This window comes from Mastacembelus armatus, chromosome 23 (genome assembly GCF_900324485.2).
Source record: "Mastacembelus armatus chromosome 23, fMasArm1.2, whole genome shotgun sequence".
Classification (NCBI taxonomy): domain Eukaryota; kingdom Metazoa; phylum Chordata; class Actinopteri; order Synbranchiformes; family Mastacembelidae; genus Mastacembelus; species Mastacembelus armatus.
Window position 1 is genome coordinate 13,443,177 of NC_046655.1, and position 26,181 is coordinate 13,469,357.

Sequence of the window (26,181 nt, forward strand, 5' to 3'; positions counted from 1 at the left end):
CAGAAAAAAATAGCAAATTCTCTCATGACTGGTAGAAGGTCCTAACAGCCAGCACTGTGCTGTAATTAGGTAATGTATTTCTGTTTGTTGCTGTTTCCATCTGTGTGTCTCTCAGTAATGTCTCAATTAGACACACTTTCCTTCCTCTGACTTCTGCCTTGTTACAGACAGGGATGGGTTTATGTGAGCACTCACTGTGTCAGGTCTTTGTGTCAGCCCATGTTGGCCAACAAAGGCAGAGTAAATGCCATGTGTGTGTGCGGGCCTGTGTTTAGACAGCATGTATAAATGTCTGTGTGTGTGTCCTGGAGGTGATTCGCAGAGCTGCGGAGACAGACATTAGCCAATGATGACTTCCTCCACCTCCCTCATACTCCACTAATCCCTGACAAGGTGTTTAACCTGCTTGCTTGACCTGAACCTCCATCTGACCCCGACGACCTTTGCCCGGAGGATGTGGAAGGATCAGGGCGACCACTGCCACAGCAACCGCTGCATGATAAAATCAACCCAGGGCTCAGACTAAATGCTCAGCCAAATGTGAGCTAATGCTCCAGACTGATTCTTATCAGAGACTGACCTCCAGCATAATTTCCATCTGTATAGAAAGACTGATTTAAAGCTGCCATGAGCAGGTCTTTTAATGAAAAATGTAGATATGGTATCAGACTAAATCACGTAGTGGCAGAAATTAAGAGTAATATTTTATACTTAGGTACAGATGAGGGAAACAGGACTTCTAAACAGGCCTGCTCCTGCTGTCAAACTGCAAATATTTATTAAAACTGAGCAGACAATTGGACTGATCCAATCACAGAACCTTCTTCCTGCACATCTTGCTTCAAAAACACAATTTTCTATCGTGATGACTATGATGCATAGTCACAGTCTTAGACTTCAAGTTCTTCTGTCCCTCTGACCACATGTGGGTGGTAACTACTGGATCCAACACCTTAATCACAAGATTAGTCGTTTGTTATCTGCTGCTGTGTTTGCAAAGTGTCTTTCAGTCGTGTGCCTACTTTTGGCTAATGATGGACTAATACAGGTCCTAACTGAAAGTGTGTCCCACCACATTATGTTACAATCACAGTTATCCCAGGGATTTCCTCTCAACGACTCCTCAGCTAATCAGCCGAGCCAACAGTTCCTTTTTCTCACCTGAGGGATTACTTTACCAAACACCAGCACGCCCACAGTCACCCACACGAGTTTGACTTCCCAACTGAAACACTTATGTGGAGCAGACCGGACACATTGCATTACAAGTCAAGACAAACTGAAAACTTTCTCTCTGTGAAAGCTATTGTAATGTAAAGGAGGTTTTCCTGAAGCTTTTTGGGCTGTAGCTGGGAAAGTGTTTGAGTGTGTAGCGGGGGTACCTGTAGGAGACTGCGTTGTTGAAATCCCCTTGGATAGGAATGGCAGTTCCACACCCAGCCAGCGTGGGTCGGGGATTTGCATGGGCACTGAGCCACACTGTTGCTGATCCGCTTTTAATTGGGTGTGACGATGGGAACTTTGGGGGTGGTTTGTGGTTGTGCGGAGAGAAGGCAGGGAAATTGAGAGTCGAGTTATTTTGTTTAATTTTGATTCATTATTTAGGTCTATGGTTGTGAAATTATCTTGACATGATGAAAGATGAAAGATATTTAGAATTCATTCAGTTCTTGCTCTTGCAAAGATGTTTATATTTTCTTGGGTACACATTTAATTTGTGCCCATTTCCCATTCACCTTTTTAACTTTAGAGAAATAACAGTGTTGGTTGGGCCACTTGTTTAGTACAGACCGAAATTCCTCTTCAAGTGTTAACTATTTGGATGTTTTTCCATGAAATTTGTACAGACATTCATGATCCCCAGTCAGTGGTTCCTACTCACTTTGCTGATCCTCTGACATTCATGTTCCCTTCGAGATGCATTTCAATAACTTCGATAATCCCTTAAGTTTTCTCTACTGTCACCATCCAGTAATGTCTCTGAACAAAATCTTTAATAACCTCTTTTCAGCAATTCATCCTGACATACAGTGGACCTGGACTTAAAACTTGTTTGGCTGCTTATTGTTTGCAGCTGTATTGCAGGCCAATTATTGTTCTGTTTAGTTCCACATTCATCTATGCAAACGCAAGCCTGTTTGACAGAACTTATGATATTTGCTGCAGCGCCGCAGGACATTTTTTAGAGTGTTTCAAAGTTTGTCATCTTCCCCTGCAGAGCTTTCTCCCGGCCTGGCAGCACTGACAGTGGGCTGTGACTCAGGGAATCTGGGCTCCCTGTCCCGGGTCCAGCTGCTCCTCCTGGACCGACCAGAGCCAGAGACCCTGCTGAGTGCATATGGTCTTGAGGAAGAGTTCACTTTGGTGCAGGACTGGAGCGATCTGAGGGTGCAGTACGATCCAGGACTGACTTCATCAGGTATATCTCTTAATGAGAGAGATGCCTACACAGATTGAGAGGAATAATTTAGAAATGAGCCATAAGTCACCATAAAGTCATGATAATGGAATAAATCTTGTAATAGTTGCACATAGAACACAGTGGCAGAAAAACTATGAAATGCTAAAATCAACAATTTAGAAAAATGTATCTTAATAAGAGAAGAAGGAAAAAACTACTTGAGTTCTAACAACTGGCTTTTTCAGGAGACAGAAAGCTGAAAATTGAAAGCTCTGGAAAACTTACTTGTTAAATTCAATTCTGTACATTTCATATCCATCCATCCATTTTCTATACCCGTTTATTCCTTAACCAGGGTCATAGGGATCTGGGATTGGCTCCAGCAGATCCCCGTGACCCTGGTACATTTCATATCAATGGTAAAATTCCCATTCCACAACTATAATGATTAAAAAAAAAAAGCATTTCTCCATGCAGGACCAGTATGAAATTCTCAGTATGATGAGGTGTTTGCTGATAAATTTAAAGACCTTATGCACTACAGGAGCAGCTATGTTTGTGGGAATTTGAAGGAAGGAAACATATAACAGTTTAATGTCAGGATTAAATATAATCCTACAAAAACATTAGGATAAACTTGATATGAGTATCTTGGAAATGCTGGCTGGGAACTAAGCCGTAGGAGAGAGCACACTGGAAATCAGGGTAGTTTCCTTTCTAAGTACTGAAACTAATCCAGTCAAAGAAGTATCAACAATTTTGTGATTTATTTATGAGTGTATGTACAAGTCCATTGTGAGTGACAAGCTTACAGGGTTTACTGAGTGTAAAACTCCTGCATTGACAAATCTTTCTGACAGTTTGGATGAGATTGTTTGATAAGCAAAACCGTCACTTTAACAACAGGGAGCAGTCAGACAGGTGTATCCTTGTGTGAGGAGAAAACACACATGACCAGACGGGGAAAAACATGACACTGTAGGCGGCCGGCCTTGAGAGTAAGCGATGCCTTCATGGTGTTGAGCGGCTTTTCTTTTAATGAGCTGTGATACCGCTCTCATCTGCTCCCAGGCATGCCGCTGCGAGCTCTTAACTGCTTTTCCCCGAAGGAGTGGCAACTGAGAGGAAAGGTTTATGAGGATATCAGGATGTGCCAGATCAAACCGCTATGGTGGATCATTAACCGGGAAAGTCCGACTAAGATAGCAGAGACACTTATAATCAAGCATTGCATACATAACGGTGGATAAGAAACTGAGAAGACTGTGTACAGAAAACTCATTTAGTGTAGTGCCTGTTTTTGTCTAATAACACCTCAGAGATAAACATAAGTCCAGTTAAGTCAAGTACCAAAGAAATAGCTCTCACTTAGATCTAGTGTTGTGTAACTGTGCAGATAGTTGTGGATATGCTTCTGCAGGTTGTGAGATATTTGTCTCTGACTTTTGTGCCACCATCCTAATGCAATAAAGACAAATGACATTTTATTTTTGGGCGCACACAGCTTTGAAAAATTAGATTTAAAAAATGTAACAGTAACGTCCTTTTCCAGAAAGTGAGAAATCACGCTGGCAAGAATCTCTGCTAATATTTACTCATTTGAAGCTTGTATGACAAATTCAGGAATAGATTTGTTGTTTTAGTACGGTCTCACAGGTGTTCTGTGCAGGTGAATGGAGAAGATATTATCCTATCAATGTACCGCCTGCCACTGAAATATCTCAAAAACTGCTAAATTGACTGGCACCAAATTTTGTACAGACATTCAAGGCCCACAGAGGATGAATCCTATATACACTTTGGTGATCCTCTAACTTTTTCTCTAGTGGCACCGTGAGGTTGACTTTGTCTCAACTGCTTAATGGATAGCTGTGGATTCTGCTACTAGATATTAAAGACAAAAGATAAAAATAAATTGCAATAACCTTGATGATTTTCTGTGGCGACTTTAAATGTATTACTCATATTTTTACAGCCTGTAATATAACATGTCATATTCTTTGTTTTCCATGCTAAGTATACCCTAATATATTTAGTTGGATCAGTGTCACCAGATGTTCCCTCTAGATAAGGTACAAACATAGTTACCTTGAAAAATAAAACCAAAACATTGAAACACCACAGGCAGAACATGATAGAATATGTGGGGTTTTTTTTAAAACTTGGATCAACTGGCTCTTTACCAGCTATAGAGAACTTGTACATGGTGAGGTTGTTTTTGTATTCATGCATCTGTGCCACCAATGTTTACAACAAGAGAAAATCTGTCTGAGTTTGCTGGAAGCTTGTCTTTCCTCTCTGTCTCCAGAACAATGTTTGCACCTGGCACACTTCTGTAGACAGGTGCTCCTCTAGGGTTTTGTTCCTCCATCTTTTAGCCATTATTTGTTCAGAGATTAAGAGCCATAATTGGAACTAATACACTACATTACTCATAACTGTGCACACACACTCAAGTACAAAAGACAAGTGCATGTAAGTGTGTGCTGGAGACTGGCATTTATGTACACATATGCATGGACCCACACGCCGGCTACACCACAACTGCAAACATGCAATTCCTTCCTCTCTGTTGAGATTGACGCTGTGTCCTGTGTGGCTTTGTCAGGTGTTCTGAGGCCTCTCACAGCTGGCAGCATCTCTGAAAGGTGTGACTCCGCAGGGAAAGTCCAGGAAAACAATTCGGTGAGTGCCACTGCCCCTTGTGAATCCACTTTTCACTCTCTGCCCCCCTCCTTCATCCGTCTGTCAGATTTCCACCAAAAGCAGGACTGCGGCCTGTCGTGAGCAAACACTAGACCTTCAAGAATCAACTCCTATCAGATAATAACCTCAAACCTGGTACACATAGTCTCCCTCCCACACAAAGACCCCCTTTTACAAACTTGAAATGGCATGCATTTATAACTGTCTTGCCATTAAGACGAGCCAAATTGTTGTTGATAATTGAGGCACAATATAACACAGGGCACGCTGCATGCAGCAGGTGTGTGGTTAATCAGTCACGGGCTGCAAGAGGAGGGAGGCCCAGCTATACAGGAGCAGGCAGCATTTTATACCAGCTCATTGCTCTGTCGCTGGGGGGTATGCTCGGCTAAACGCCTGACACGGTGGAATTCTTTTGGAGGATGCACCACCACTAGGATCAGACAGGGGTTGGGGGTCAGGGGGTAAACAGGGCTTGTGCATGCTGGGCTGCTGTGGAATGGACGCAGGTGCTCCACGTGATCTACGATTAATCTCCTCTTTATGATGGATGAGATAGAGCCTCTGAAAAGCATGAATGAGACTCATAAGCCCCCTGCAATTATGCCTAACCACAATGAGGAGCTGGAGTGTGCAGAGTAGGATTCATACAATCATTTGCATAATGCACCTCAGTGAAGCAAGTTTCCCCACACTGGATTATGTATAATGAGGAGAAGCTGATAAACCAGTGCTCAGAGTACTTTTTACCACTGTAAATTCCCATTTGAAAGTTTTCAGTGAGTGATAACTTCAATATTTTTTTAACATAGAAGTACTGGAGTCTCCTAGATAATTTAACAATACTATAAGTTCCAGTTACGGCCATTAAGTTTAATTTTTTATTACGGTGAATTGTTTTAAATAAGATACTCCTGAGCTTCAGCCACTGTGGAGAAATTAGTGGTAGAACATGCTTCTCCTGCATGTCGGACAGTTGGGAAATTTTCATGATATGTATTCGACATTGAGGTGGCCTTGGGGCTAAGAGGCCTCCCACATAAACTGCAGCATTAATGCTGTTTGTTTGTTTGCCTGTTATCCACATCTCTCTATGCCTCTGTCTTTTATTATAACATAACCACTGTTCTATCAGGAAAAAATATACATTATAGTAAGAGATTAGTGTTCAGCACCCGTGGAGTCACATGTTTGAGTTAATATTTTATTTTACTGACAACAGCCTCACTGGTCTGTGATTTAATGTAAACTGAACTTTTAGCTGTGTTTGCTATTCAGAGCTTCCTATCAGAAATGTTTTTTATTGTTAGTAGGCAGCTCCTAACTCACAGCTCAGTCAAATCTGGGCCACGTCTTGTGATGTGGAGGTGGATGAGGACCATCAGTTTGTGTCATGGATCTTGAACTGGAAGCAATACCTTTCAGTGGGAAGTTGCCGATCTTGCTGAAAATAATTTGCACCCATGGCAGAGTCACGGTTAGTGACGGAATGTCACAGGTGGACAAACAGTATGAATATTCGACTTTCTTTGTCTTCTGTTTGTTTGCAGGATCGATCTGAAGGAGGCTCTTGGTCACCGTCGTCATGGATCATAGACCCAAGTCCATCATGCAACATGTTCAGAGCCTCATGTTCTCCCTGCCCATCCAGTCACAGTACAGTATACCTTATATTTAAACAGAAAATTACTATGTATGTGCTGCTATGACATACCTCCTCTCTGTAAAAACTGGCACTGACTCCAAAGAGCCTATAACAACAATACTTAATCAATACAAGAGCCTGTCTTCACCAGTAGCATCTGATCCAGTAAAAGCCCACTCAGTCCCTGCCCGCTCTGGTTTATTAGGAGCCATTGTTTCCTCACTGTCAGCGCTGTGTTTGGCGTTCCCTTGCCTCCGGTACACTTAAGCCCGTTAATCCTTGCTAGGGCCAGCTGGCCCGCAGTATCACCTTCACCTGTGTGGCCGACTTGTGTACATTCATGAGTGATGGTTTAGAAGGCAGCGCTTACTGTACCAACGACAAACACTTGGGAAGCTGGCAGTGCAGAACAGGGAAAAGGTCAGGAGTCCTGTCACCACATGGAAATGGAGAGACACCTTAACAGCTTGCTCCTTTTCCTCCCACCTTCATTCGACCACATCTGTCAGGCTGTGATCATCTTCTGTTTCTTTCTCGCTAGTGCCTCGCATGTCCAATATCAGTCATTTTGCTGTGATGCTAATGATCCATGGATGTTACTAATGCATCCTTCATAAAAGAGATTGATATGTTTGAGGGCCAAGCTACACAAACGATGTAGACCAAAGGATCAGTGATATGTCTATATGATTCTCTGTGTCTGACTTCAGGCAGCTCAGCCTAATTATTCACTTAATGTTAGTGGTGAAATACATCCAGCAGTGTGTGAGGGTGGACCAATACATCAGGCCATGCTGAGACCATCTATTTTCTAAATATTTTGACATTAGTTTTCACAAATCTGGATCATGAACAAGTGGAATTTGTGTATTTTTGGGCAAATGAAATCTCTTCTTTTTATACAGCACACACATCTGCCCAGTAAAGACATACAGACTCACTCCTAAGAAAGTACAAAGTGTATTTTAAAACAAAACAGTTACCTTCCCCCCAGATAAGTGGTTACACATTTATCTGATCTGTAAAAACAAAGAATTCAGTGTTGGATTTTTGTGATCAACACTGGTCAGTTGCTGAACAGCGTCTCCTACCGCACCCTGGCTCTGGAGGAACTTTCTGAAATCTGTGAAAATAATCTAAGTAGTGTCATCAACACTATCTCAGCTTATTCTCAGGGACTACAGCTTTATAACAGAAAGTTGGGAGCCTGGCGAGCAAGTTCACTAGTCAGTGAGAGCTAAACAAGAAGGCACTGTTGAGTTAAGTTTCTGAAGCTTTAATACTATGGGCAAGAGACATCGTGGCCTCTGCACTTTTGAATCTTTCTCTAACAGGGTACTCAGAAATTCTCAGTTTGTGTTTAACTAAAATGTTGGCTCATCTGTGCAATATGTTACTCAATTCACTATGTGTTTCTGAAATAGCCTTCTCATCTCTGGCAGCGGGAACTGGTTTTACAGTATTTAAGGGCCTCTTTACGGGGAATGATTGACTTATTAGCTTGTATGTGATGTACATTTATTGTTCCCGTCTGTGTCAAAGGGCCTTATAAGCATCAGGCAAACTGGATTCCTGAAGAAAAAAAAAAAGATGTCACTGAGAAGATTTTGGTGCTAACTTGTCTACTTTGACCTTTTAGAGGCCAAAGGCATGGTCGCACGCTGGGGGAGGGGTCATCAACAGGGCATGGAGAGGTCATGGCTCAGGTCACATGGTCTTTCAAAGATGCCTAGTGTGTGGTATGTCTTTGTGTGGATAGGTAAGATTTGGTTACCCCAGAGGTGAGAGCAGTTCAGCCTTTCAATAGAGCTGTTAAGTAATTGAGGGAATGACCCCATTTGAGACAGAAAATGGGTTTGCATAAAGAATAGTTGGTCAACATGACTGACTGATTAAGATTTCAATTTAGGGAAGACATGTTGGAAATGTTTGTGTTTAATGAGAAAGTTAAGTCTGAAACTCAGTTAATCTTTTAAGTTACTATTAAACATCATATAGCTGTAATTTTGAAAATGTTCTAATGGCTCGTTTTGACAAGCCCAGTGGAGACACTTTAGTGTCTTTCAGCTCAGTGTTTTGGTTCAGTCTCAGAGCTAAAACAACCAATCTCGAGACATAATCAACATTTTTCACTCAACCTGTGAGATGCGTGAACACAAACCATTTTTAGACTGTGTAGGTGAACAACTAAAGGGTCATTCCAGTAATTTATTAGGCTGTTGCATGCCCATAATGCAGTGCAGGTGAAATGGAAGCCACAGAGATCCTGATTAAGTGTTTTAATCCTGATTAAGATCCTGATTAAGAAGTGTTTTCCATATTGCAACAGATTATTGTCTTTAATTATAAAACATATTTTTCTCTCCTCCTCAGCTATTCTCCTCAGGTTTTATTCATATATTTTGAGACGCACGTTCCACATCAGTGGGTTGTACACTATCTTGTCCTCTTGACAATGGTTGGATGATGCTGAGATTAAATTGAAGCCATAAATCAGCTGCAATAAGATGCTGCTGCTCCCCAGTGAGGCTCATGATAAGACCTTTGTCCGTTTGTGCTCATCAGGAATTCATAGGTAGAATAATCCCTCCCCTTATAATTGTTTCATGACTGCATCCCTGCTGCCCCGGGCAATGTGCGTTCACCCACAGTGTTTAGCATTCAGCTGCTACTGAAGATGTTAGCATCCAAATGAATGTAGCAGTGATCAGAGCCACAAAGAGCGCTAATCTGAGCTGACCCTGGTGGATTGTTCTGGAAAAATAAGGAAGCTACGTGACAGATTAGACCCCAGAAAGACAGAGATGGTGCAAGTAGAGATTAGTTGTGTACTAAGCAAGGATCGTTTCCCCCCTCAGAGGACCACACACTGACAGTGTAGCCATGTCACCATTGTCTCTAAGCCACTGCCACTGTGGCCTCATTGGCTATTGTCTCCAAAATCCTCCAGCGTTTCCCCAAGAAACTGGACTCAAGCCCTTTGATTGGCACTTGTCAGGGCTGATAGAGAGGATGACGTGTTGGTAAAAGCTCCGATAAAGGAGGCCTGAAAGGAAAATCCCCTCCCCATGAATAATTTGGCAAGGATTTTCCTTTTTACTCCACCCCCACTTCTATTCTAACATTCTTTGAGGAGATAGAGGAGTGAATGCTCTGGGTGGCATCAGTGAATAGCCTCAGCTCGCTGATTGTCTCGATGATGCTCATCCCTTTCTCAAACATGCAAAGAAAGAGATATAAGTCCAACCTTCTTGCTTCTGCCTGGTGCGCTGTATGTTCGACCGTGCTGCACGGGGAGTGTAAAGGGCAGGCAGTGTGTTTTGTGGGTGGTGTATGTGTGTGTGTGATTATTGTCTTCGGTGGCCTTTTCGAGATCAGCGAGGGGATTTGACTTGGCCGCTCACAGCCAAATCCAACTATCTGCTGTGTTCAGATGGTGTGGTTGGTATGGTAACCTGCTCTGTGTGTTTTAGATGGGCTCTTGTTTCCAGCTTGAACTGACCAGTAATCATGGCTGTGCATTCATGGATTAGGCCATAGTGGATGTTAGGATAGGGTGGCTACAAAAGGAGGAAACCAAAACCTGAATAATTTTAGTCGTGATTACATCTGGCTTTAAAGATTACATTAAAAAACAGTCTGAACTTACAGATTTTCAGTAGAATTTAAATCATTTCTTCATTAACACAAAATGAATCATTAACAAATATGATATTTAATCATTAGAGTCTCTAATGTGATGATGCTGCTGTTTTCTTAGTTTTACATTATTGTAAAATCCTAATCTGGGTTTTAAACTTTCAGTCAGACAAAGCAATTAGAGGACATCAAGTTGGTCTCTGGTGTTGGGAACCTTCAAATAGTTTACATCTCAGTCTTATGTTGGATATTTCCTTTTTTAAAGTGCAGATAAACAGAACCAGAGACAAACAGATAAACATAAAACACGTGCACATACGTTGAAAAGGCAGAAAAGTGAGAAATTAAAAATATACATACGTTAAAATTTGTACAAGGGTTTTCATTTAGTGAGGTTCCTGTTGTAGATGCAGGAGAGGAACCAATTTTAAAAAAGAGCATTAAAGACAATTATAGTGTAATTTTTTTATTTTAATATACATAGATTTGAAAACTCATTTTTTCACAGCCATGTCACAGTAGATATGCCAGACATTTGGTTTGTGTTGTGTATGAAAAAAATGATGAGAAATGATGAATTTCATTCTCTACAGATGAATATATTTCTCATCCTGCTGTTTGTTTTGGTGACACTGAAAGTCGAACAGGACATGGAGGCTGGCGGCGAGCGTGTGATTGTGTGCACTGTGGTGGAAGACGGCCTGTCAAATGAGACGTGGCTCCATCAATCTGTGCTGCTGACCTCTGCACGCTCACCGACGGGAGAAATGAATCCACTGCACCGTGTTCGCAATGTCTGATGAATCTTCTGGCTGTCAGCCTCTCAACTGGTCGAGCTTTTTTTCCTCCTAATGAATAGAAACATCTCCACATGTATCACATTTGAAGTATAACTCATGCGTTAAGTAACACTCAATGTTTGCAAAAGTAGGATGAAGAAAAGAGTCTGAAGCTCTAATGGAAACTGTTGCAAAATACAATCGAAGCCTTAAGCTCAAGTCTGCATTGATGCTGCTCTTTGTTTATGTGCTGCTGGACTAAGAACTGTATTCTGTGGACTTTGTATTCAGAGATAATGAGGCTCTTAATTGGCTGGTCAGTCACAAAATGGATGGCTGTTTAAGTTTGAAGAAGAGTGTTCGCTCCTTAGTGTGGCTGAAAGGACTGAAGGGAGATGGGACTGTGGCATTTAGGAGAATAATGTAACGAGAATTAGTGTTTATTAAAGGACCAGAAACAGGTTTAGTGCTTTTTACTAAGTGGCTATTTCCACACTGACGACCATGAATACAGATGTGGTTGTTTTGATCAGGACTGTGTTGATTACAGCCTGATTTTTAAAAGTTAAAGCCCTGCAGCCCCGAGTTGTAAACTCATTTCAAATAGTACAAATGACTACTCAATGCAAGACTGTTTTAAATATTGTTATATGTTTCATGTAGTATGGCTTTTCTCCAGGTTCCAGGACAGACGAAGGGGGCTCCTCTGAGGACGAGTCCAGTCATCCAGGATGGGGGGACCAGGATGAGTCCTTAGCTGGAGGAAGGAAACCTGAGATTCTTGAACATAGAAATGAAGAGAAGGACACAAGGATGGAGGAGAGGAAAACAAAGGTGCTTCACATGCTCTCCAAGTTGCAGGAAGATACACCTCGGAAGAGCAACAGCTACAAACGCTGCTCCAACTTTGAGGATTGTGAGTCTGTTATAAAACTAATTATTCTCTGGCCTAAACCTTAAGGGCTCAAGACCATTTTAAGCTCAGGTTCTTGATTTTATTTTTCACAAATCTCCTCATTTGGGTCATTGAGGATTAACAACCTGATCTAAAGTACCAACACATCTGTGTTATTTCTCTTACAGTATGAATGTGATACAAATCAAACAAGCTATGATTTGTTAATTGTAGTTAAAAGAATTTCAGGAAACCAGAAACTAAAAATTTAAATGATTACATGATGAATGATGAGGCAATACGTGGTTTAATACAGTGCAGAAACTCAAGGCTGCATGAACAGATAATAATAATAATCACAGACAAAATAACTCATTGGATTTGCTGACTAACTGGACTCATCTGATAATATATGATCGTCACTTTAAACAACATGTCTCGACCAACAGCAGCTTGTTTGTAACGTCGAGCTGAATTTAGTGTCAGTGCCCACTAAACTCACTGAATTCATTTTCTGAAACATAAGATGTTGAAGCTTGTGTCATTCCCAATGTTGGGATTATGTTAAAGACTATTAAAGTTAGACGAGGTGTAAGCTCAGCAGTCTGGAGAGCCAATATGAAAAATACATGGAAGAAAATAGGGCCCTGGTTGAAAATAGTAAGTGTTATACTTAACTGTTTAAAATCAAGGGTTCTCCATCTCAGCAGCATTTCAAGGCTAACTCTATATCTGCTTGCCAACGCACACAATAGATCACGCAGGAAAAACCAAAACACCACAATGCATTTACAATACTCCTCTCGACTCAAAAAAAAAAAAAAAAAAATCCCCTCAATTACAGCACTTGATTTTTAGAATTGCCTCTTTTTGCAAACAGGAGTTTAGCCAGGAGTTCTCCAGTTTCCCTCAAGTGCCTAATTTCTGGCATCCACGCCTTTGTGAGAGCAGTGGGGCCGACAGGTCCAACAATGCGCATCCACACCTAAGGTCAAGGCTGAGGGGCAGGCCCTCTGCAGAGGTCAGCCAGGTCAGAGTTCTCCTGTGAGTGCTGCCTCCCATGAATGGGACTGATTGGACAGGTTTGTTCAGACCGTAATCAGGCAGGATGAAGAACCCTGCAGCTGCCACACTATTCTGCAACAAGGTTATTACTGATGGAAGCTTTTGTGTTCTTACTGGAATATGGACTTGCTGTGCGAGTGTGGGTGTGTGTCCTTGTACTTTTGTTCTTGTGAAAGCCCATCTGAGTTTTTAGCAGCAGGATGAGGACAGTAGCGTCCGGTTGGTCGGCCTGTGCTTGTTGAAAACAGCTTTAATGGATATTTTTCATGACATCGAGGGGCAGCTCAAAGTGGTGAAGAGAATGATCACCTGAATCTACAGCTCCATCCAACTTTACAGAGCTTTTAGTGAGTTTCAGGTCATTGTTTAGCTGTTAAACACACAACATGCAGTGTTGCTGCTCTGCAATAAACAGCAGACAAATTGTAAACTAAGCTTCCCTCAGTTCAACACTGAAGCCCTTACTGATCTAGTATGACTAATTCTGTGCTGTATGCGCTGCATTATGACTTGTGTTACTGTTACACTACTTTTTAAACATTTACCATTTTTCCTGTAGTTTAGTTTCAGTGTCTTTACACATCAGTACGTTTTGTGCTTCCTGCTTCCAGACTGAGTTTAAAGTCGATTCTTGTTGAAAAAAAAACTTCAGAAACTGCTTCCAGTAAAACAAAGTGAAGTGACTAATGTGTGAATTTTCATCTATTTATTTTGTGACTAGAGTTAATAAATCAGTGATGGTTAAACTTAGTTTTAAGATGAAAATTGAGCTCCTTGTGGCATTAGATGTATAATTATGTGTGTGTATGTGTGTGTGTGTATCTCCGGTACACACTGACTGTGTTTATAGGTGTGTCCTGGTGCAATCTGTCACATTGTGCCCCTGAGTATTTGCCATGGTTCTTTTGTTTTGTGCATGTGTGAGTCGCTGCACACAAATGTTTCTATCAGACTTGTGTGTGTGTGTGTGTGTGTGTGTGTGTGTGTGTGTGTGTGTGTGTGTGTGTGTGTGTGTGTGTGTGTGTGTGTGTGTGTGTGTTAACTACCTCTCATCCAGACTCTTGTAACTATGGCCCTTCATTAGGCTCTGAAAAGCCCTAACTGATCATAATGGTCTCTTCCATCCAACACTCACTACTTGCCAGAGGCTCCTCTAAACAGCGAGACACCATTGTCATTAGTCAGCAGTTGCTTGTGTGTGACTTGTGTTTGGAGTCAACAGTTGTGCCACAGACAAGAGTAAGAGCACAGTAAATATGTACACAAGCATAAAGAGCAGATAAAATTACCAGATTAGTCGTGACAAACCTGCTTCCCTTGTTGACCATGTGCCGAGTACATGATTTAAAGGCCAAACAACAGAATTGGAGAAGTTCTCTTCCTCATCATTCAGACTTTTTGTAGACGTTTAACAGGTTTCAGTTGGTATGACTGGTTTATTTGTAAATCTATACATCTCACATTGCTGCTAGTTCAGGCCTCCACACCGTTCCTACAGGTGCTATGACTTGTGTGAAGTCTGCACTTCCTTTGCTGCTCGGTGCCAAAATGTGACAATATCTCACAATATCTTAGGCTGCAGCCTTTAATGATTAAAAAATCACTCAGCCACACGGGTGTAAGGGCCTAAGATGTGTACCATATAACCACAGCATCTTCAGTTACAAACCAGCCTGGGTTTTAGATAGATAGAGAGATACTTTATTCTTTTTTTGTTTTTGTGTCATTCCCCTTATTTTGCTCACATTTGCTGTGTCACTCTCTGCTATCTGCAATAAGCTACTAACTGTAAAGGTAATTTTTTTTAATCAAAAATCAAATATGGTTGTTCTGGCGCTTGTTGATAACTCAGCAGCTTTGTTTGTTGTATTCTGTAATTGTATTTTTCAAACGTTCATGTCTAATTCAGGCTCAGGATGTCCTGTACAGCTGCTAAGGCGTGATGGACGATATCGATGTGAGAATAGAAATATGCTGCATCAGGTGATCAGACCATTTATTTGTTGGCAAAATGATTTTATTTGACTGAACGGGAGGAACATGAGTAAGTAAGTAGCATATTGGCATAGTGTATTATTAATGTGTGTATTATTGTGTGTATTATTAATTTAGCCTACATGTATGCATGGTCCCCAGTAGTCTGGTTCACACAGAATTACAAAATCACAATAAATAAGACAAATCATTTATCAGTTTTAGAATTTGAACCTGCATTTGGTGGTTTGTCTGTTGGCTCCATTAACTCAGCCTGTGGTGAACAGTCCAGACTGAGCAGACTGTAAGTGCTTGGAGAACAGGGTGACACTGATGTCAAGTAGCTGTGGTCTCCTTTGTGTTGCCACAGCGGCTTAGCGTCTGTAAACCTGAGTGTGGTGTGAGGGACTCTGTGGTCCGTGGTCTCTGATGAATGTCAGTGTTGATATGGAACACCTGGCGGCCTTGAAGCCTGCCTCGCTTTGACCGCACCCACCAACACCAGCAGTCCATATTACTGTTTTCTACCTGTGGGCGGAGATCAGAGCTAACTGTTGTTTTCAACTCACTGAGTGAGGAAAAAAGAAAAATATGGCCTCCCAGATAAACAAGAAAGACCAGTCACTTCAAAGAGAGATGGAGGGAAGTAAAAACAGGAGTATGGGGTGTTTGTGAATGTGTGTGTGCAGGAGGATGTCTGTGGTGTGTGTTTGGGTACACTGCTTCTATGTAACCCCTGTTTGCTCAGCCTTTGGTCTGGAATACCTCTATGTATTTACCATCAGACCAGAATGACTGGGCAAACAAACAGCTTGCCTATTGATGAGCGGCAGCGTGGAATATGCCCGCTGTATTCACCAGAGAGAGAAAAGCAAGGGGTAGAGCAAGAGAGAGCAAAGTAAATCTGTCAGAGAGTCTATTATATGATGTCCAAACAGAGAGCACCCTCCACAATGGCCTTATTACTGGCACAATGTCAAGGAGCGGCAGGGCAATAATAGCAGATGATTTTGCTTTGTGAGGTTATCTCAGGAGATCTGGTATTGCAGTATAGCAGATGATTTGGACTCCAGGGCCATATCAGTGCTGATCTGTGGCAGGAGCTGATTGGGCGTAGGCGGCGTGTGTGCAGAAAGCCTAGGTTGTGGATTGTGGTGAAGCCGATGGCGTGCAGCCAGACACAGGAGTGTGGCCGCTACGTGTGTCTGTGTTTGTTTTCCTCTAGCAGAGCTTTAACCCCCCCCCACACACACACACACTTCTCAGGCTTTTTGGAAAAGTGAGGGGGAGGAGTCATGTTTTCATGGAGCAACAACAGCGCCTGCAGGAGAATGCTGTCAAATGCTGTCACCATCTCTTTAGACTGAAGCACCCAGTCAAGAGAAACCAGTACATGTTGCCAGATTCTCAGTGTTAGTGTAAAGTTGTGGGCACTGACTCGTTCCAAAAAAAGTTCTAACCAGAACACGATCATCATATAAAAATGATTAAGTCTGTAGGAGCTATTGTCTGATCTTCTCTCTGTGGTGGAAGATAATGGCATGTTTGAGAGGCCTTTTCAGATCAGGTATCAACACCTTTGCAGTCGTCATTGACATTGTACAAACTTCTTCTTTTTGACGGCCCTTGTTTGCTTGACCTCAAGAGGTCACTTGTCAGAACAACAGAAACATAAATCATTTTAACAGTTTAAACAAATGGGCCGTAATCTTTCAAGCACCTGGAAAATCCATCATAGAATTATGTTAAATGAATAGTAAACAAATAGATCTCAGACATCAGGTATAAATAATGAAAAACTATCACATGTTAAAACTCATTCTATTCCCAATTACAGTGGGAGATGTGAATAAGTGGATTATTTTTATGAAGTTAACATTATTTGGAATCCTAATCCTGCAACACTCAAACCACATGTAGTTTGCTCATATACTTTCTCAGTCTGAAAACCTGCACAATCCCTGCTTCTGCACCTCCTGCTGGTCTACTGCAGCCCGGTGTTTTCCTGCAACACTTTTATCAGATAAGATTTCGATCTTTGATGTGTAGCCTGTTCAAAACGTCGCACAATGCCTCATTCTGTACTATTGTTAAACGATATGCTTGGCCTGTTTTTTTTTTACGTCTGCTTTGGTGCTCAGGCCTCTCACCTCCTTATCTTGTAGCCCCATACTTAATATTTTATGGCTTTATCTCACTGGATTCACACAGTTGATTTATAGGATCATCACATTTTTAAGAACTTAAACCCAAAACATCCCATAAACCTATTTCTCATCCACTCTGTGCATTTACAGATCGGTTTAGACCCTGTTTATGTGTCTGTGTGTGAATGCTCTTTGCTCTAAATTTGTGTTCTTAATCGCATATTTTACTTCTGTATATGTGGGACATGTTTCACTCTGACCTTCTCCTGCTATGAAAAAGGGGGCCACCTCCTCTCCACTGCTGAATGTGACCTTTGTTAAAGGAATTATGGGACACTTTATACAGAGCTGATGATGAGCAGAAACAAAAGTCTGGGATTAAGTGGGAAAGAGAGCAACAAACAAGTGACCACATTAAAAACACAATAGGCGCTTGTGTGTGTGTGTGTGTGTGTGAGTGTGTGTGTCAGAAATTACATCCCAGCTCAGACATTATTTTGTGTGTTTTTATGTAACTATACGTCAGTAAACTCTGTAATTTATCTAAATTAAGTCTGGATATGATTTAACATTTGTTTGAGCTCTGATACTGATACTTTGCTGTTGTCCTGTGCCAATATAAACAGGTATTTTCTATAAAACCTTTATTAATTCACCAAAAAGAAGTAAAAGTTCTCAAACATAGTATTTGATTAGAGAATAATTAAAAAAAACTCCAAATCTGACAGTTTCTGATACACTGTCCACTCTGTACTCTACAAGTACCTATTTGAAAAATTTCATTACAATGTCAGATCAGAAAAACAAAAAATCCGGCCTTACATTCAGTCCTAGCTCTCAGCAGATGACAGTTTTCGACACCCAGTGGTACAAATCTCACTTTGTACATAAAAAGCATAGAGGTTTGGTACACAGGCGCTGCAGCCGCTGAAGGAAACATAAATCATACACAGATGAGTACCAATCGTTGTCAGACGAGCAGTCAGCAGTGTTTTTCATCTGTCAGCTGCAGACACTGAAAATGATGTCTAAGTGTGTGTTAAATGAGTTGTGACCCGCGGCTGTTTGCGGCCTGTGGGCCAGTGCACAAGCAGTAACTCTGCAAGAGAAAAGGAACAAAACAGAAAAACAAACGTGAGTGAAAGAGTGAACCTCCCTGCTCATCATCATCATGGCCCCATTCTTCGTCCCTCAATTGCAACTGAATCGCCTCGGTCTCATTACAGATTATGGCCTCAGCAGAGTGACTCTCCCTTTTCTCTCGCCTTTCTCCACACAGTCCCTCTCTTGATTAACATTTTCTGCTAGGCTTCACACCAAAGGCACAACCTGTGCGCTTTAAAGGCAGGGTGAAAAAAAAGCCATCAAGCGCTGGAGTGGAATCAGATAAGGCTATCAGGCAGGAGGCTTTACTGCCTCTCCTTTGTCCCAGTCCTCCACCCGCCCTTGCTCCTTGCTTCCTCCCTCAATCTCTCACTCCACTGCACCTTTTGTCCAGCTGATTCCCTGACAGAGTGCTTCCCTCAGCCAGGGACCCCCCGACCTCGTCCAGCACCTCTGCACTGCCAGCTCTGTGTGTGTGTGTGTGTGTGTGTGTGACACTGCAGCATTGCAGACAAGAACAAGCAAAGCTATGGTCAGGGCTGATGCTGAGGGTGAACCCACTTCAACTCCTTTTTCTTCCCTGAGCAGCATTTACTGTGCTGCCACAGTTTATCCAAATGTCTTCACAGCACAGTGTCAGTACCTTCGTCTCTTTTTGGACATTGGTTTGTATAATGATGTATCATTGCAGTTTGATCACTGATTAGAGATCATAGGTTCTCTTACAAGCCCTCGCCAAGCCCAGACCTTAGCCTCACCCTGACCAGTTACCTCCTCCTTCATGAGTCCCCCAATGACCCTTTGCAGCTCTGCTGAAAATAGAAAATCTTACTAATACAACTGGCTAAAACTGGTACTAAGTGGCAAACTTCAAAATATTATATATAAAAATAGACCTAATAATGGGTCCGTCATTCCAGAGAAAGTTGGATGTATGAAATGGAGCCCCCTTCTTTGAGTCAGTACGGAGCAGGAAAAAACAGCCTGGACTTGTTTTAAAAATATGGTCATGTCTGTGTTGTTTGACTCCACAGATCAGCCGCTAACACGCCTCCAGATGGCCAGTGAACCTCAACCTCAGCTCATTGTGAAATAAATTCATCCTGCCACACAAGCTGCCGTTTCACTTTAGCAGACTGACCAGTGCACTGATCCAGCCACTGTGTGACTGTCTTTTGAGGACAGAGGACTTTAAATCCCTGCCTGCTCTCATGCAGCGGCTGCATGTGTGAGTCCAGATCCTCGTCCTGCAGCCTCTTCTCATCACTGATATTTGCAAACAGATGCGTAGAGCCAGGCTGCAGGTTTTTTGATCAATCATGCTTTAACAAGTCAAGTTGACTAGATACGAATGTAACATTTTGCATGTGAAAGGACGAGGCTGTGGAAGGCCTGGTTTTGATTAGGCCTAAGCTGATAAATGGCAGATTCAAACAGCCCCCTGCTATTGCAGAGAAACCCCAGAGGTCCAGGGGTTTAAGTCCAGACTGATATCAACTCTGTTGCTCCTCTTTCTTCTCCAAACCAATGAATAGATCCATTATTCAGTAGACTCATTCTCATCTCCTAAATTGAAGTGGCAGCAGCTTAAAAGCTCCCCCCTTTCTTCCAAGTCTCTCTCCCTCCCAAATTTGCCTACTGGGGAATTCATGAGTGTGGTTTGACTCAGTTTGTGCCTCATGTGATCATTGTTTTTGTATCTGAGATTTAGCACTGAGCTTTGTATTTAAGTCAAGTAAATGATCTACTGCTGCTACTACTAATAATAAATGTTACTATATAATCTAATTCAGTTAAAAGTCTTTTTGACAGGAGACTTGGAGGATGAAATAACTATAAAATGTCACAAAGCCATGAAAAACAACATGTTTTTTATGAAAACTGATGTTTTTTCTGTGGTTTGTACATTTGTACATCAGTGGAAAACTCACACATATAACATAAATATCTCCCTCATGATAGAGCAGAATGTTTTGTTCTGTTTCAAGCTCCTGCGACCTCCCCAGCATCCATTCATCTCACTTTCACTCTTAAAAGGAAAAATAAAACAAGCAGCCAAGTGCCACTCTGCCCCCAGGGCCCCCACTGTCCCCAATCACGGCCAACTGGACGCCCTGTGAACCACTCACCCTGTATTGCACCCGCCCCTACAGCCCCACCCTGACCCCAGTGCAACCAGAGGAGAGAAATATTGCTCTAATCCACTCTGCACACACACACAGCACATAGAGTTTCATCTTGAGTTAAATATGTCACATATAGAGCAAATGACCAAGTTTAACTTTAAGTTGAAGTTTTGTTCAAGTGTAATTAGAAAGTCCAGTTAAAATGCATTCTACAAGCTCTAAGGGTTTATTGTTGTTCTCTTGTCTTTGCAGTTGATTTTTTGGCAAAGTATTGCATTTTCAGTCAGGAGAAGCTGGCTGAGTACAAAAGAGCTTTTGAAGCAGTAAGTAAAAAAGGATTTAAACCCTTTTACTTCTTTTTATTCAGATTTTCACTTACTGTAATATGTTGCACTCAGAAACCCTGACACTGATAATCACTTCACTGTTTGGTCTACTGTAATGGAAAAATGAGTTTCAATGATTGATTATTGTTACTGATTATGATTTTTGTTGTTTCTCACTGTATTCTTGGTTTTTCGGGTTTCACACGTTTCCATTTACAGGTTGATTCACAGAGTTCACTAAGGCTCTAATGCTCACTAATGTGTTTTTAATAATCATATCTGATGTTTATCTTCTTCCTGACCTAGTCTATAGTCTGACACTAAGGGACACAGTGTTCTCAAGGATGTTGGTGAGGAGTATCTGGGAAAAAGGTTCCTTAGGACACCAGGTGTGAGGAAGGGACCAGTATAACAGAGCAGGCCCAGGATGGAGGGTTAACTGTCTAATGAGAATATAGAGTTTTAGAATACAGGCTTATTAGGGAATCACTTTGTAGAACAATAGGGAAGTACAGACTGAATTATCTGATTATGTGAATGATTATTTGCATTTACTTTGCATGTCTGTATAAGTAGCAGCCTCAGCCTGATAGGAGCTTTTGCTACAACATCTACAAATACAAAAATCACAGTTTCCCTGAATCCACCTGACATATTTAAACCATAGAAAAACTGTAAATATTTACATGTAAAAACTCAAATCAGAGAAGTTGTAGCATTTTTGCTTTTTGTCGTGGTCTGTCTTGCAGGAGGACAGTGATGGTGACGGCTACATTTCCTGCCTTCAGGTTCTGCTGGCTCTTAAAAACATCATCCCTCCAGAGCTGCTGTCCGATGAAGAGGAGATCTATGTTTACAGGGTCGGCTTCCACTCAGCGCACACAAACGCACAGCCTCATGTACATGTGGTGCTGACATTAAACGCATCATTATCAAATCTTCTTTAGATCTTGGAGATGGTGGACTTCAGAGTGACAGATGGACTCGTGGACCTGAGGCTCTTCGCTGTGACTGCTAGTCTGGCACAGAAAATAGCCACTATGGAGTAAGTGACCACGAGCAGACACTACTCACTTCTCAGTGAAGCCTAAAGAGGAGTCACTGACCTCCCATAAATAGGAAAAAGAGTGTGTACCCAAGTTTGTTCCACCGATTCTGTCATCGTGTGTGGTTCTCTCTTTGATCCTCTTTCTCTGGTGTCTTCAAACGTTTTATTTGACTTTAGAAGTCAAAGTTACAAGTTTGGATGATATAATGTCATATAACCTAGCAGTAAAATGATTAATCGATTCATTGTCTAGTTGGACTAAGGAAAATGAATTAAATGAATCATTTAGGTCATTGGCAGGAAACAGTTTTTTGCAGTGAGGAGACTTGTGATGGGCAGTTCTGCTGTTTTCTTACATTTTATAGACTGAATGATTGATTGATTTTGGGAATAATCATTTGATGCAGCCCTTGTGACCAGAACCTTATCTGCAAATATGCATGTAATTTAGGTTTTTTACACCAAGCATAAAAAATATTATCTGCCATTATCAAAGACAAAAACAGGCAAATATTCTTATTTAAGAAATCACAACTGAAGAGTTAAATTAAAAACATCATCATCATATTTACTAGAACTTCATCAAGCTTTCGCCTGAACTTCACCATCCTTGTATTTTGACACATTTTTTTAAACTACAGTTTTCAAGGTCAAAAATATGTGGACACTGACAATTTTTTAAGCAAATTTGCCTAAAATGTACTGGTTCCAAATTCTCAAATGTGAGATTTGATAGATTTGGAGATTTGAGAATGTTAACTTGAGAGGTTGGAAATTATCATGAATTTATAATGAATCAGTTCTGAAAACAATAGTTAGCTGCAGAACTAGACTGAACCCAGAAAACCATCAGTCTGATGTGAGCTCGGCCTCAGTGTCCTTGTGTCTCAATATAATGCCCCATATGCTGCAGATTCCCACACACAGCGCCTTTTTCCTGCCCTGGGGTTTATAGTTTCCTGCAGACAGGAGTGTGTGGAGCCAAGCCTACTCCGGAGGTCTCCGAGGGTCAAGGCCTGCTCCCAAAGCCCTCGCCCCGACGTGAGAGCTCCCTCTCAGCGAGGACAGGGCCAGGGTCATGGGTCCTCTGATTTACGGCCAGCCCTTTGTGTTGTGTATTAGAGGAGGCCTGTAGACTGACTGCCTCACCAGGGTGCCTGCTCTGTAGAGAGGCAATTATAGTAATGATAATGAATGAAGAAGAAAGAAGTCCATATTAAACCTCTTTTCACAAAACTCCTTTTTGCAATTTAAATAATAAGAAGAGAGGAGATCAACGTTCATAATGCCGGGTCCTAAACAAGGAGAAAACAATAGCATCCTTCTGTCATCTCATCCCAACTGAACTAAATTGATCCTCTTACCTGATTCAGCTAATCCTGTTGTCTCTAATCCAAGCTTAGAAATGAGCTGCAACAGTAGTTACACAATCAGCCTTTCTGATCATGTAAGGCTTTGAAATCTGAGGAGCTGGATCCCACTTTTTATACATTTTTCTTCCAGTATTACTTTGTGTTAATTGCATCCTTCACTCTTCTCTTTTCATCTTTAACTACCCTTCACTCTCATGTCTCTCATCGCTCCGGTGCTCTTCTTGCCTCCCTCTCGCCCTTGTCTCGTGCTGTTTTGGCCCTTGACTCAGCCCATCTGTCCTTGTGCAGCATTGTGCTCTCCAACAAGTCCACCTCACACAGTGCCACATTCCCCCAAGGCAAGTTGCATGATCTGCCAAGAAGTACATTGCCATACAGGATTCCCAAACAGCATCAGTGGAGCCAGCGCAGTCATCGTTACTGTCACTCTCACCCCTCATTGCTTGTGTTGGATTTGTGATCATGCATGCGTGTAGTGTACTCAGAGTTACCGTAAGGCTCCTCATTCCTGGAAACTCATTGGATTTAATGATTCAGCAAGTGAAGGAGACATGAGACAGCAGAACCTAGTGTGTGTCCCCCTCTTACAATACCAGTCCCTCCACCTCCAGAGAGTTTCCACTTCCCCAGCATCACGGCATCCCCCTAAAACACATCCCCAAACAACTCTAGATTCTGCCAAAACAAAGTAGGTCAGAATATGTTTGCCCCCCCGCCTCACTGTATACTGGGTCCACAGCGAGGAGGCCGCCAAAACTTTTGGCATTACCTAAGCGAGATGCCTGCTGTATTGGCCACAGCTGGGTGCCTGGGGGAGGGCTGACAAAAAAATAGGTTAGGCTGCTATTATCTTCCCTGGAGTCCATCACTGGCCCCCAAACCCCTCGTTTACGCTAACCATTATCACACCAGTGTCCTTAGCGCACCAGCATTTGGACTCTTTTACTGCAAACCAAGTGCAATTAATGATCATTAGCTGCCCTGTCTCCCGTCATCCCCATCCCCCAACACCCTGGTTGGAGGACAAGGGCCAATCACTGCATTGGAAGCACTCAGGCGTGCATGGTACTCGATGGCCTAGCGCTTGGCCATTCTCCACTCTAACAGGCCTTTGAGCGCTTGGCGAGGAGGGGCTCATTAATACCGGGCCCTCGTTAGAGAAAAGACGACTGTCGCTGTGCCACACGCTGGACAGGAGAGGTCTGTTCCAACACAATCGGTCGTGTCTCCATCTAATTATTCCAGTGGACCTAGATTTGGTTGGTCCGGAAGTGGTCAGATTGCACCACAGTGTGCCCCCTCACTTATTACTCTTCACACGAACCCCACTCACCCTGCTCCTGCCCCCCCACACCCACCATCCCAAAACCAGAGCAGTTTTATCCGTTACTGCGGCGGGATGTCCCCGTGTGCCCACGCATTGTTTGGCAGCTAGGCCACTGTGAGCAACCACAATGGGCTCAGAACACTTTACCGTCACATCTCTGCAAACACAACATCGCATGAGACAGACCCGCCAAAAATCACCCACTATGACCACCATATTGTTCTAACTGTGACGGGGAACAGAGTATTTACCAACACTCCTATTTTTAGACTGAATTTACACTGATAACAAAGACCAATGAAATTATTTTTATTGTGGTTCACACCAACTCTGTGATGGAGGCATTTTACACTCCAAGCTTTAACATTCAAACTTTATTAGTCCCAAGATGGATTTCTTTATATTATTTTATTAGTCATGTTCAGTGCTATGCTGTACTTACTTATTACTTAGTTTACCAGAGTCTAAATATAATCTTGCTTTGTGTTTGGAGATTTATCACAGAAAACCTACAGTGCAGACTGAGGGAATTCACCAGTCAGGTGAGGTGTAACAAAAGGTGTTACTGAGCTGCATTATGGGAAGTGTAGGATCCAGTTTGAACCATACCAAAGATTGAAAAGTGCTGCCCCAGTTTTTGATTTAACCTCTGTTTTGCAAGTCCTCCAACTTTAAGAAAATGCTAAAGCAGTGAAGTTCTTTGAAAATGATGCATGTGTTTTTGCAGAGAAGTTTTAACATTAGATGTTTTATTTTGCTTTTTTCTTATAGTGAATTCATGCGATCGCTAATCACCAACATGGACTTTCGCTCTCTAGAAGTGAGGCTCTTCAAAGCGAAGGTAAAGTCCTAAAGGTCTGTTAGTTGTGTTCAGCAAAAACCTCACCACATGTCTACACTGCTGAATTTGTTTTCAGAAGGTGCACTTGATTACCCACATGCAACATCAGATTAACTCTCACATTAGCCACATTCATGCCACAAACACCACCTCTGCCACTCTTTCATGGCTCCGCGGGTATAATTATAATGAAATAAATACTGGTAAACACTTTGAAGAGCAATTCCAAAGCATGCTTTGTAAAGCTAGCTTTTTTTATGGGAGGCACTCAGCCCTCATGCATAGAAATGAGGGAAGCAAGCCAGAGAGAGAAAGAGAGGGCTGCTTTTCCCTTTTCATAGATTAGCACAGCCCTAATCTCATTAAAGTGCCCAGCAGTGAACATGCCGTCCACTCCGCCCAGCCCTGTAATCAGGCTGAGACACACGGCTCATCTCAGATGGACTGGGACTAACCTACCAGCTGGCCGCTCACAAGCAGGCCCAGCCCTCATTCATACAAGGAAGTACTGAGCCACTGAAAGGCCGGAGGGACATGAAAGCCTGTGGCCATGGGTGTGGAAACTGAGCCCCTGACCAGGTAGGGGAGGCTTTGTAATTATAGAGCTGTTAGGGATAGGGTTGTTAACTGGAGAGGTTGATGGGGGGAATGGGCTAATTGCCAGAAGGATTATTCCCCCCATCCCCCAGCAATTATTACCTAGACTGCATTAACTGTGCAAACAGGTGCACTCAAACAAGACTAGAAACACGCTGAGGTAATCTGAGGCGACCCTAAAGAGCAAA

The 26,181-nt window shown here is 42.2% G+C and overlaps 1 protein-coding gene across 3 annotated transcripts in view; it reads left to right on the forward strand.

The window, feature by feature from the left end:
- LOC113142419 (uncharacterized) overlaps positions 1-26,181 on the forward strand; it is a 42,935-nt gene that overhangs the window by 15,158 nt on the left and 1,596 nt on the right. For 2 of the 3 annotated variants that reach the window (XM_026327435.1, XM_026327436.1), the window contains exons 7-14: positions 2,219-2,419; positions 5,010-5,086; positions 6,658-6,763; positions 11,850-12,086; positions 20,734-20,804; positions 21,557-21,667; positions 21,755-21,852; positions 25,327-25,396. In XM_026327435.1, coding sequence (XP_026183220.1) covers positions 2,219-2,419; positions 5,010-5,086; positions 6,658-6,763; positions 11,850-12,086; positions 20,734-20,804; positions 21,557-21,667; positions 21,755-21,852; positions 25,327-25,396 — 971 coding nt within the window. Of the gene's footprint in view, positions 1-2,218; positions 2,420-5,009; positions 5,087-6,657; positions 6,764-11,849; positions 12,087-19,389; positions 19,505-20,733; positions 20,805-21,556; positions 21,668-21,754; positions 21,853-25,326; positions 25,397-26,181 lie in introns of those variants that run through there. The other variant, XM_026327437.1, reaches the window with a different exon arrangement.